At 45.0% G+C, this 12,904-nt stretch overlaps 2 protein-coding genes across 2 annotated transcripts in view; both read left to right on the forward strand.

The window, feature by feature from the left end:
* LOC135911232 (cell adhesion molecule DSCAML1-like) overlaps window positions 1-8,133 on the forward strand; it is a 59,891-nt gene extending 51,758 nt beyond the window's left edge. Inside the window, exons 8-11 of the mRNA XM_065443424.2 lie at window positions 1,503-1,599; window positions 2,821-3,070; window positions 6,204-6,316; window positions 8,121-8,133. Coding sequence (XP_065299496.1) covers window positions 1,503-1,599; window positions 2,821-3,070; window positions 6,204-6,316; window positions 8,121-8,133 — 473 coding nt within the window. The remainder of the gene's footprint in view (window positions 1-1,502; window positions 1,600-2,820; window positions 3,071-6,203; window positions 6,317-8,120) is intronic.
* A 1,864-nt stretch (window positions 8,134-9,997) lies between these two features.
* The window catches only part of LOC135911221 (receptor-type tyrosine-protein phosphatase mu-like), a 115,790-nt gene continuing 112,883 nt past the window's right edge, over window positions 9,998-12,904 (forward strand). The window contains exon 1 of the mRNA XM_070526298.1: window positions 9,998-10,126. The gene's annotated coding sequence lies outside the window, so the exon portion shown is untranslated. The remainder of the gene's footprint in view (window positions 10,127-12,904) is intronic.

Raw genomic sequence — 12,904 nt, forward strand, 5'->3', positions numbered from 1 at the left:
ATTACTGGTAATAAGCTAACGGGCCTATAATTTTTTCAGTTCTTTAACGTCTCCCTTTTTGTAGATTAGTATATTGTTTGAGTTCTTCCAGTTTTTTGGGGCCCTTGTAATCGAATGACACTTCGCATAAAGAGTCGCCAATTTTCCACGCATTATGTCTCCTCCAACATTAATTAAATCGACTATTATTCCATCTTCTCCTGCCGCTCTTCCTCGTTTCATGTCTCTCAAGGCCCTTCTGACCTCATCGCTAGTTATTATAGGAGTTGTTTCTGTGTCCTGTTCATTACTGTTCCTAATGGAGGTATCCTGACTCCTCTGGGTATTGTACAGGTCAGTATAGAATCCTCCCACTTCATTTACTATATGTTCGAGATTGTTGATGATATTACCCTGCTTATTTTTCAGTGCATACACCTTGGTTGGTCCTATGTCACGTCTCTGTCTCACTGATTTCAGGCTGCGTCCATTTTTTATGGCTTCTTCAGTCTTTCTGGCATTATAGTTTCGAATATCACTTATTTTCGCCTTGTTGATGAATTTTGACAGTTCCGCGAATTCTATCTTATCTCTTGAGGTGGACACTTTTATTCTTGGTAGTTTCTTTATTAGGTCCTTTGTTACTCGGGAGAGCTTGCCCACTGGTTGCCTTGGTGCCTTGCCTCCTACTTCAATTGCTGCCTCTGAAGCCAGCCTAGTTACGATTTTATTCATTAGCTCTATGCCATCATCATCTCTCTGTTCTAAGGCTGCATATTTGTTTGCAAGTACCAGCCTGAATTTGTCTGCTTTTACCCTTACTGCCTCTAGGTTGAGCTGTTTCTTCTGGACCAATTTTGCTATTTATCTCTTCAAATTGAGGTGAATCCTAGACCTCACTAACTATGATCACTTCACTTTACCTTACCTATCACTTCTACATCCTGCACTATGCTGGGATCTGCAGAAAGTATGAAATCAATTTCATTCCTTGTTTCACCCTTAGGGCTTTTCCAGGTTCACTTTCTGTTGCTACGCCTCCTGAAAACGGTGTTCATTATTTGAAGGTTATTCCTTTCTGCGAGTTGTACCAGCATCTCTCCTCTAGCATTCCTAGAATCGACGCCGTAGTGGCCAATTGCTTCTTCACCAGCCTGCTTTTCCCCCACTTTTGCATTGAAGTCGCGCATTAATGCAGTACACTGAGTTTGCACGTTTCTCATCGCTCATTCAACATCTTCATAAAACTGATGTACTTCCTCATCATCGTCAATGTTGCCCGTTGTGTCCTTATGGATTAGGAATCTTACCCCGTATTGCTTCTTATCTAGGAGACCTCTATAGCAGAGGACATGGCCGTTATTTAGTAATGTATAAGTCTCACCTCTTCTAATCTCACTAATGCCCCGATGATTCACTAGTTTCTCCAGATATCTGCGCATGCCCTAATACATAACTTATTGCCGCTGCAGCATTTGCGCAACTCGAGTAACACAGCCTCATGCATTCTCCCTTTCTCACAGTTCCTGTGATAAACCGAGCACCAAGAGTGGACGCGGTGGACGGCAACACTGTCACCCTCAGTTTGGCTCCTGTCGACTTCCGCAAAGGGCCATTGACGTAAGTTTTCACATGCTGAGCTCATTCCCAAAAGGTCTTCCGCTCTCCTATCTCGTCCATTTTCTCTGCCACAGCTATTTAAGCCTCGCCATTAATGGCAGGGGGATGACGTACCCACTCACGCTCGTCGACCTTAACACGTATTTTCGTTACAGTGCTAGGCCGCGGTTATCACAATCTTTTCGATGACAACTGGGCTTGACTTTGTGAAATTCCAGATTCTGCTGCCGCGCGAAAGGCGAACCAGCCGTGGCAAATCGGCGCTGGCCAGGAGTTGCTGCGACAGTTTCAGTGTACTGCTAAAATACGCCGACGCCGGCCCGATAATGGTGCCATGAAAATAGCTCGCTATCTGGAACGATGATTGACGCACGCCTGTATCGTGGCTAGCTAATGCTCTGTCCATAGCATTGCGCGTTCCAAAAAGCGCATGCGCTCTTACGTTCTAGCACGCCGGTGTCAGGTCGGACGCAAGGGAGGTGCATGCCTTGAAGATGAACTGTGGATTTTCTAACGCGATATCGTACAGTTTTACTTCTAAGAATGGATGTTGTTGGCCGGCGAAGGTCTTGCGCTGATTTCAATAGTGCGCGCTGAAAATCACCGAGTATTCAGAATTAACCCTGAGTAGCTCACAATACAGCGTGCCTTATAATGAAACCGTGGTTTTTAAACACAACACAGGTGAAGGCGCAAGGTAAAAGAACACGTTGCTTTGACAGTGAAACGTCCCGTTTTTCTTGTGAATTCACCTGTGTCCATGTATTTAGCGCTGCTCACCCCTACAACAATAAAGAAACATGAGTACGCAAGGAAAAGAAACTGTAATAACTACGAGGAAAAGTGCAGAGGGAAGCCGAACAGTCCTGCACATCGGACCATTTTGTTCCAAAAAAAACAGATTATTTCGATTTAAATTGTACGTTATTTTCCTCAGTTACTAAGAACATTGCCTTGCTAAACGATGTGCTGCAGCATCTAAGTTTTGATGCTTTGCATGAATGAATGACGCATTCACATACACAGTCGCCGTCGTCACTTAGCGTAATGTATAAAATGCCGAGCGACGTGCGTATTTCAAGTGTACCTAATTATTACCGTACGCACGGCAGTGCTCTGACAATTTATCTACGTCGAGATAACCACGCCTGTCATGTACAAACATGGCTGTAGTTGTTTTAAAAAGTCATAATAAACTGTGTAACTGTATTGTACTTTCAGTGCCTACTACTTGCTCGTCGTGAAGAAAGTGCACGAAGTTGTGGCACCTATAAGGCTTCTCAACTTCAGTTCAGCGGAAGACTTGCACCTCGGTTACTACGTTGGAGCCAGTTTCACACCGGAGGAAGTCGGCGACGGGATACGGTTCGTCGTAGGTGCTGGAGACACCGTCGGCGGCTTCGCAAATCCTCCACTCGAAGCCGGTGCTCCGTACAGCTTCGGGTGGGCAGCCGAGACAAATTTCTCGGGTGTAAGTAACAAGCACTCCTAGGTAAGACGTCGTAGATTCAGTGGTAATGCTCGGTTGTTCCGGAGTCCACAAAGCTCATATATATGTAAAACCAGGGCACTAATTCGTTTCCGCTCACCATAGCAGGCATGTACTGCGAAATTTCGCAAAGCAGGTTCTCGGTGTCGCCTTTTATTGCGGTAGCGGTTCATGCACACCCCGAGCGCATTTCTGCCGTCGTCGTCGGTGTAGCCTTGAGGTCCCACATAAAGCCCAAGGGCGATAAAAATCGTAGCCGCACGCCGTATGGTGTATGTGAAAGTGCGCGAGAGTGAGTCGGCGATCGCGGCTCAATCTCGCGCACGAAAGGGAAGAACGATGTCGCCCCCCCCTTATGTAATGCCCCGAAGGAAGCCTTTAACGTTTAATAAATTATGACGACGACGAGGAGGAGGAGGAGGAGGAAGCGCGCCGTCTTCTGTCGCGCGCAAGGCTCCCTGGTGAGGGTAGGTAGGGGGGAGGGTGCCTTCTCCTCCGCGCCGTTGTATCTTCAACGCCATCTACGACGGAGACGCAGTCCGCCGCACGGTGTCGTTTCGCGGCTTAGTTCGCTGCTGCTGCCGCACTTCCTCATTGCAGCGTTCTGACGGCTAGTTTCCGCTGTCATCGAGTGAGATGTGTTCGTGCTTGATTGTGCGCGCGTGACACCGTGCTTGTTAATTTATGTTAATTGTTTTTGAGCGCAAAGAAGCGCATGATGCAAGAGAAGGAACACATGAGGCTGCGGCTTTTATTTTATTTTTATTTTTAGGGCTGCGATCTGTTATTATTTGATGCAGTGCCAACGCGGATCCTAGACTAAATCCGGATGTCCCTTTCTGAGTGAGGCATTGCGCTGGCAACGTTGCGCTACGCAAATAGTTAGCTGGCGTGCATTGCGAAGTGCGCTACTAGAGCCCCGATTATACCATTCCCTGTGGTGCACCGCTGAGTGATGTAAACGCGATAATCAGACCACATGGTAGGCGGCGCTTTTCTCGACACCACTGAGCGCTGGCAAGACGCATGTCAGCGCGATCGTAGGGGGCGTAATCAATGCGACTTCTCACTCGACTTTCTCGTGTCGGGTTGACGTAAACGAAGCCACAGCTTCTTTCTTTGTTTCTGCGTTTGTTTGTTTACAAAATAGTGTGGACGTTGCACTAAGGTGCAATCACGGGCCCTATAACGTAAAACTATTCCAATATGTTTCCATTCCAATCTCCTGACGTCAAATTTGCGTAACCACCGACGCAAGCACCGGGCGGTCACCTGCAGTGTTGTCTGAACAGACCAATCAAACACTCTCCTCGTTCATAGGAGGTCACTTTTGTTTGCTTGAAAAGCGAATAACATTGCCTACACTGAGCGGCTTGTCGTATCTAATTGGCTGACAAGAGGCGAGGAGAACGCTCAAGTGGAGAGCGATTCGCTGGGGCAGAGCCAGTCCACTGAAAATCGATAACCGGATGAAGAGGGTGGTGCCGGCGTCTGCGATTGGTCGGCTTTCCCTTACTTAGCTTGTGGTGGCTGGTCGAAAATCACGGCGGCATGCAACAGACGCTTAAGAATGACGCTAAAGCTGACCGTCAGGAAAGAAGAATTGGCCGAATGGGGTAGTAAACGTGCCGAAAGTGCTCGAAAACGTTACACGGCCACGCAAGAAGGTTTATTATACGCAAATACACCCATGCTCTCCGGCAGATGTGAGTAGCCAGCATCTCGGCGATCGACGGCAGCCATCTTTTATTCCTTTCGGAACGGGGCAGCCTACGGCTATTCCGAAGAAAATTCAGTTTTGTTCGGCATATTAATGCATTTTTATCGCGCACACGTCACTTTGACGTGGTGAGTTTGTGCGGTTTGGTGACGTCGCGTGACAGGCAGGTGAAGTGGGTGCAGCCCGAAAACTTTTTACCAATAGCCGAGGGCTAATGGCGAAAAGTGGTCGAATCAGAAATAACTGTTTTTCTTTTTTCTGTCAAATCATGCATAATCAGTGAGTACACATCATACCAGATGGGGAGCTATAGCGGTTTTCGTGACGTCGCGTGACAGCAAGTGAAGTGGGGGTGGTCGAAAAAAGTTTTTCACCAATCGTGGAGGCCTGATTGCAGAATTGGAATAGAAAAGTTTGGAATAGTTTTACGTTATAGCGCCCCAGGAAGGTATATTCGGGTAGAAACAGAAAATAAATATTTTAAGAAATAAACACGTGATTATTTATACAATCTTCCAAGATGGTACAAGCAACGAATAATTTAAGCCAGCATAACGTTCGCAATCATTATTCCTGTTTTAATATGAACGGCAAGCAAGAACGGCGACATCACTAATTCACGCACAAAAGTAAGTACGCCATTTTTCACAATGTACAACTCAAGGAAGGATGGCGCCCACAAAAATGGTCGTGATTCGTCCTTAACTATGGATTACTAACATGCGCTACAGTCAGTCATACTTATACAACTAGCTAAACTATCACGATGGAGCACCGAAAAGGATGGTTAGAGCATGATCAAAGTTTTCGCTAATATCAATAGCTTTTGACAAGTAATTCAACTCATGGGATGCTCGCGGACAGTAACTAAAGCTATGTACATTAGTTTTCGCGACGTGTGAGGCAAGCTTACAGCCTTATTGGTGACGGGATTTTCTTGTTAGCCCAGGGCTGAGAAATTCTGTGGACGAACATCCCGATACTCCGTGGATTAATGCGCGTAGAAAGGCTAATCTAGCTCTTTGGCGCTTAAGTTGCAGTGGCATATTGCTTATACTCGCCATTAACGCAGATAAATCTCATCCTGGAAAGTGAAAGCATTCCGAACAGCCCGGATCGCAGCCGTTTTACAAGTCTGCTACGTTTAAATGCGCAGACTGCATTTTTCCACAGCTTTCTGCTTTTAGACTTTGTTGAGAATCGAAAGCCGACAATGATGAAAGAGTCGACCTAGCTTATGTTCAGAAAAGTCTCAACTCATTATGATGTCCGCGGCCACGAATGGTGGTAGCTCGTATACAGCCTCCAAAAAGGCATTTGGAAATAGTATAAGCGTTCACACAGCATTTGCTTTTTTGAAGTATCTGTGGTGACGAATGACATTTGTTTTTTCAGGAAACCCTGTACGGCTACCGGCTCACCGCGCCAATAATCGGCAAGTATATTCTCCCGCCTTCTCTCTTTCGAGCAAAATCAACCGAACAGAAGGCGTACCATGAAGTTTCACGGCAAATGTATACAAAATATGATACGAAAATGAAGCTGCAAGTATTAAACGAATGCCAACCTTTCGGCTACACAGCTCTTATTTGTCTAAAGTGGCAATGTTGACCTAGGCTGCAGGATTTTTATTTTCAGCAGACCCTTTTCCTTTTCTCTAGTTTTTTCGAGCGGACTTAAGTTGCCTCTTCTCCATGAAGGGTCACCGTTAAAGCAATATGACGACAGAACTTGGGCGCGATCAAGTCAATAAAATGGACTCGATTTCCTTGCCGTAAACCGATAGCGGTGGTGCACCGATACGGTGCCCTTACTTTCACTAATGCAGAACGCTTCACGAAATTTCCGCACTCTCTGGTCCCAATAGCGCTTTCGAATAGAGGAGCACAGCAAAAACTCGCCGACTAGAGTCTCAGATCGTGCATGTGTACTCAAAACTGGGCCTCACTAAGGTTTCGCTAAATAGAAGTTTCAGGGTTACAATGACAGGACCAAAATGGCGGCATAGAATTGATAATAGTTTCCAGATGTTTCCATTTCCTCACGGAAACGCCAACCAACGTGGTGTGGTCAAACGTGTTGGACGTTCTGGCTTCTACAGATAAGCCTTGTTCACTGTTGACTCAACGAGTTCTCACTGTGATAGCCGCCACTCCTACCCAATTCAGTGTTGGCTTTCAGGACGCAGAATGTCTACCATCATAGACATTCTGTATTTTCTTTTCCTAAGAGGAAGCTTCAGTTTGGTGGCTCCTTATAAATACAAGGGAAATCAGAAATCGTTTTCCTGGCAACGATAGCTCCGAATTCGGTCAGGTTTGTTGCATTTAAAAGAGAAGTTGAAATATAGTGAATGTTGGTACCAAAATTTTTATTTAGGCCGTCCATACTTAAAAATAAAGATTCCTAAAAATCCCAAATATTGAGAAAACGAAACTATGAAGTTTACAACTCTGTAACTCTAACTTTGCAATGAAAAACAATATGAGAATAGCGATGTGGGCGAGTTGCTTTAGATGCCCGTTGTAAAACATTTCTCTTGGTTTTTGTTCTTTTTTCCGCGCTTCAGTGCTTCCCGCTGCAGAAATTGTACAACATGGGTAAAAACGATCTCACAGTTCTGTAAATTGTATATAATAGTACATCTAAAGTGGACAGAAATTATGTATTGTGTATGGCTCAGAATAGACCACTATTGTCTGACACTGCTTTATGCTGGACATGTTAGTATTCCAACTTGGATAACATCTTTTGCGCCAGCGGACGAGGACTGAAGGGAGTCGTTGAAAACACAGTGCGTTTTGTTGTGTTGTCAACGTCTCCGTTCTATTCTCATCCAATTCCACATCCAATTTTATCCAATATTATGTAAGACTTTAGCAGAAGCGATTTAAACAATAGGGAAAATTCACAGAAGATATAATTTGATAGATCAAATTTGTCCGCTTTAAATGCTCTGACAGATGCAGTTCACAGAACTGCGACATCTGTTTTCTTACAGAGCTACAAATTTGCAAATTTTGCGCTTATACACTCTTTCAAGCCTACTCATTTTTGAACATTCCTGTTACGAATTCAGGGCATAAATCAATGTTCCGCATCCAAAAGTCACTAGAATTTAACTTTCTCAAAAATGCAACAAATTTCATGAAATTCAGCCTGGTGGTTATGTCCGAAAAGTCTTTCCGCGTTTTGCATGTATTTCAATAGGCGGCATTGGAGTTAGGCCCGAGCTAGAGCTTCCTCCTAATATTATTTTACTTCAGGACCAGACTAATTGACCTATTATTGATTGTGACGTGCATGTCGCAGGAGAATTCGTTAGTGATGTGGCCACCTGGATGATTATAGTCGGGCACGTAATGAAGCAGTGTATTGGGATATTTATTTATTTTTTACTTATTTATTCATTTGTTTGTTTGGTTCTTTCTTTGTTTGTTTATTGTACCCTCAGCGCCGAACCATTACAGAGGGCAGTGGCAAAAGAAGGACATTTCTGTACCGATACATGAAATTATATAATCCACCGATACAATTTAAATCCAACACTCTATTCATCAAATCATCAATACAAATCGTCAAGCTATATAACAATGTGCACTCACAAAAAGATGATGCACAAGCAAACAAGAACAACTAAAATGAGCTAAAAAGTATTTAGTTATAGTTAGTTAAACCATTCTTGAAACGTTGATGATCTTTCATGTATGTCGTGATGGTAGGAAGATGGTTCCACTCCTCACAAGTCCTGGGGGAAAATTTATGCTGGAAAGTAGAAGTCCCACAAAATTGAACGGCAACCTTATGTCGGTGACCAATGCGTGATGATACATAATGGGGAAAAAGATGAAATCATCGTGTAGTGATCGGTGGTGAAATATCCGGTGAAAAGATGTTAGTGATGGCAGTTCAAGGCCCGATTTCATATTAGTCCCACTTACAGTTCGAGCGTAATTAAATATAATAAGACGTGCAGAGTTATTTTGAACCATTTCAAGTTAGTAGATTAGATTGTCATGGAAAGGGTGTCAAACAGAGTTGGCGTATTCCACCTTCGAACGAAAAGTGTCTTATAATGTAAACGTTTAAGAGCCTGAGGAGCACATGAGAAATCCCGGCGAAGATATGCAAGTGTTTTTCTGGCCCTGGCGATTATGAATTCAATGTGATCATTCCAGGTAACTTTTAAAGATATAGTGACGCCAAGATATTTATATTACGGCACTACTTCCAAAGGAAGGTTATCAAGATGATAGGAAACCGATGTATTAGTAGATCCAGTTGCACACATAACTTGGCATTTGTAGTAATTATTTCCATGCACCAAGCCTTGCACCAAGCCTTGCACCAAGCGCACATAGTACCAAGATCAGGCTGTGCAATAGCACGGTCGTCAAGACTACTTATTTCGCAAAATTTTACACAGTCATCTGCAAGCAAGTTGATATGGGAAGAAACATTCGCTTATAATTCTTCACAAACGCGGACACCAGATGAAGTGTTTTGGTGGGCACGTTGCGCTATGTTAGTCTATAATATAGTGTTTTAGAACGCTTAAATTTTTCAGAATTCACTCGACAGAGCTAGAAAGCATTTTAGCTACATTGCAGCAAAATGTGCCAAAAAAGAAATGACTTCTTTGTCTAATTTTAGCTACTTGCTAAAAAAATACGGGCGACACTGCGCATGACTCAATGCACGAGGCAGAAATGCTAGACAACAAGCGCGAGAACATGACCAAATGATAATAGATGCAGATGCTTGATTAGATGGTGGTTACACTGGGACTTTTTGCGGTTACGTTGGATGCTTTCCAGAGTGTTCAAACGTCATGTAACCAATGTCAAATTGGTGTCGGAATGCATTCTGTCTCGACGATAGACGACATAACAAGCACTATAATGCAACTTTCGAGTGTGACATGCAAACGCTTTGACAAGTTTGCTGTTGCGTTCTTTTTTTAACTTTCAGTGGGTCGTGCGTGAGACTCGCGTAGGAATTTTCCCTAATAGTTCATTAAAACCACAACTAACTGCCAGCCTTTTATTTGAATGCTTACGTGCAGTGCGGTAATTCACGTCAGTGTTGAATGAAGTCGTCAGGTTTAAATGAGCTGACAGTAAGGAGTTGATAATTGCGCTAAGAAATGTGCGCCCGACTTTTTTTGCAGTCGGAAGGAAGGTCCTCACTAGCGAACCACGTGTTTTGGTGCCGATAAATGGACTTGGCAACACTTACTGGCCCTTCATCGCTGGGAGTTTGCTCTGCCTCGCTGCTATCGCTCTGGCTGCCACTGGAATCCTGTGCTACAGTCGAAAGTAAGCATTGTACTTTTTTAGCATTGTGATTAATAACAAGGCTTCATAAAGGAGCGATTCAGCTTTTTTTATAACTTTGCGGTTTTAGGCTCCACGAAAAGTATGTTATTGCGGGCGAGCAGTCTTGTTAATACTTCAGCTCTACACTGGCTCTGCAAGATGTAATACATCAGTATGTGGCTGAATGCCCGGTGATCACTTCTAAGATTTCAGCTACGTGTACAAATAATAAAGTTCCCGTGAAGATGCAACAAAAGCATATCGATAGCAGAAAGTGCGGTCCAGAATTGTTCACCTCTTACAACGTTCTTTTTGAACGGTTTCAGAACGATCTCCTAAAGTTCACAGAAAGTAATAATTTTTGGCGAGAGTTTGTTGAAGAAATGTTGCCAGCGAAGCGTTTCTTGAAGATTTGTGAGTTTGTCTATTTTCCCTGGCCTATGGAATCACTTGTTATTAAGGCGAATTAAAGTCTTAAGTGGCTCGTTGCAATGGCTGCATACCTTTGAAATTTATGCGGATCCCACACACTGTGGGAATCAATGTAAACAGCACGTTTCTGTGCTGTTTGACTGACGATATTAGCGCTGATGTTGAAGGCGAATGTTTGATTTCTTCATCACGTTTAGTACAACACGAGAGTGGTGAGTTGATGTTAAGTTTCGCCTTGCGTCCACCCCTGCTGTTTGTCCGCGAAGTGCACAGAACACAGAGGGAAAGGTGTTTGCTTGAACCGGTGTTATGCGCCATACTTCATAACATCTGAGAGCGTTGAGCATATTCACAGCCTCACATGAGACATCGCATTGTGGCAGAAGTATTAACCTTTAACTGAACTCTGTGGCTGTACGTGCCAAAACCACAGTCGTGTTATGAGGCGCGCCCCAGTGGTGGACTCCAGATTAGTTTTGACACCATGGTGTTCTTTAACGTGTCCCGAAATATCAGTACACGAATGTTTTTTATTTCGCCCCCGTCGAAAGGCGGCTGCCGCGGTCGAAATCAAACTCACGACCTCGAGCAATGCCATAGACACAAAGCTACCCCGCGGCGGGCACAGAAATGTTGATTTAACATGTGACTGCTTCGGTAGTGTCGTCTGTACTCAACAGTGCGTGCGGCTCTGCTTCTGCCTACCCTGCGAAGGTTATCCGCTTGATAAATTTTTACGGTGTTTATTTTTTCAGAAACAGCAGAGATGTACCATACCGTGCCTTTAACTTAAGTTTATCCCGTTTGTCCGCAACCACTGTCCTGTCTATTGGCAGTAAGTAAGTATGTATGTGGTCCTGATCCCTTTTGACTCAGGGCAGGCGTTTGTCAATGCCACAGAAGATGTCGAAAGTACAAAAAGGAAAGAAAGTAAGGAGAAAAACAACATAAAACACAGTTTTGTCACAGTCACAGTCTGTGAGTCCATCTGGTTGGTCCGGTTTGTTGTATACTAGGCTCCAGTCACCTCGGATTTCACCAAATCCACAACAATCCAATCCGCCAGCCATGTCGGTTAAAGTCAGTGCGTCCCAGCTGCGTCGCAGCCTGGTCGGCCATCTCTGTCGTAGGAGCTCGTGTAGCTGAGATGGTCGGCATCAGCGGCCACTCGCTGTGATTGGGCGGCTCTAGCTGGGCGATGTCTCTCTGGGGGTTTCTTTCACATATTCGGCTTGCCTGCCCAGTCGTTCCCACTGTGCCGGACCTTCGTAGTCTCGGCGCGTGCAGTTCGGTCCTCCTCGGTGAGACCAGTCAGCGCCAGACTCTCAGCCAGGAAGCACGACCGGGGATCTGCGGGAAGTCACGGACATTGTTGTAGCACGTGGAGAACGGTTCCTTCTGGTGCACCGCACAAGCGGCACGTCGGATCCACGCCGAATAGTTCGTGGCGGCGTTGGTTTGTGAGGAGAGCGCCAGTGCGGGCTTGAAACAGCAGGGCGCTGCCTCTATCTCCTCGGTAACCCGCAGTGGTTACCGAGTGGTCAGTGGCTACCGAGTGGTCAGTGTTCAGTGGCTATGGTGTTGGGCTGCTGAGCACGGAGGTCGCGGGATCGAATCCCGGCCACGGCAGCCGCATTTCGATGGGGGCGAAATGCGAAAACACCCGTGTACTTAAATTTAGGTGCATGTTAAAGAACCCCAGGTGGTCGAAATTTCCCGAGTCCTCCACTACGGCGTGCCTCATAATCAGAAAGTGGTTTTGGCACGTAAAACTCCATAATTTAATTTTTTTATCTCCTCGGTATTCTGTTGATGGGCCCGGTTCCGGATTGTGGTGGTAATATAGTGCCAGGCTTTGCTTTTTTGCCACTGTCGTGCGCCACATCGTTTTTTCAGCATCATTGATTTCCTTGATGACTGCCTTGCGCCAATCTGCCTCTGTCATAGTGTCGTGGTGTTTTCAATTTTCGCTGTATTTCGTGTCTAGGGACGTGTATTTACGAATCCAAGCCGTTTTGATGTTTTTGTATCTTAGATGTAGGCACATTCTGCGACTGTAATTTGTGTTTGCCATGAATTTGAGTCTGCCGGCATATTGTAATTTGGACCTCCCCTCCCTTTCCTCGTACGAGAACCAGCTCATTTCCCCGCTTACTGCTGCATTTGCAGTGGCAATGCTGCCCCCTAGCAACCAACGGCCTAGTTTTGTTTGGTGACGCTCCAGGCATTTTATGGTTTCACTGGAGTAGGCCAGCACATCGTCTGCGTATGTTGTCGCTGGTACTGCTACTCCCTTCCACAGTGTGCGTCCGACAGTGTATGGGTTGTATGAATGTCTGGCCTAGT

This window comes from Dermacentor albipictus, chromosome 9 (assembly GCF_038994185.2).
Source record: "Dermacentor albipictus isolate Rhodes 1998 colony chromosome 9, USDA_Dalb.pri_finalv2, whole genome shotgun sequence".
Lineage (NCBI taxonomy): Eukaryota > Metazoa > Arthropoda > Arachnida > Ixodida > Ixodidae > Dermacentor > Dermacentor albipictus.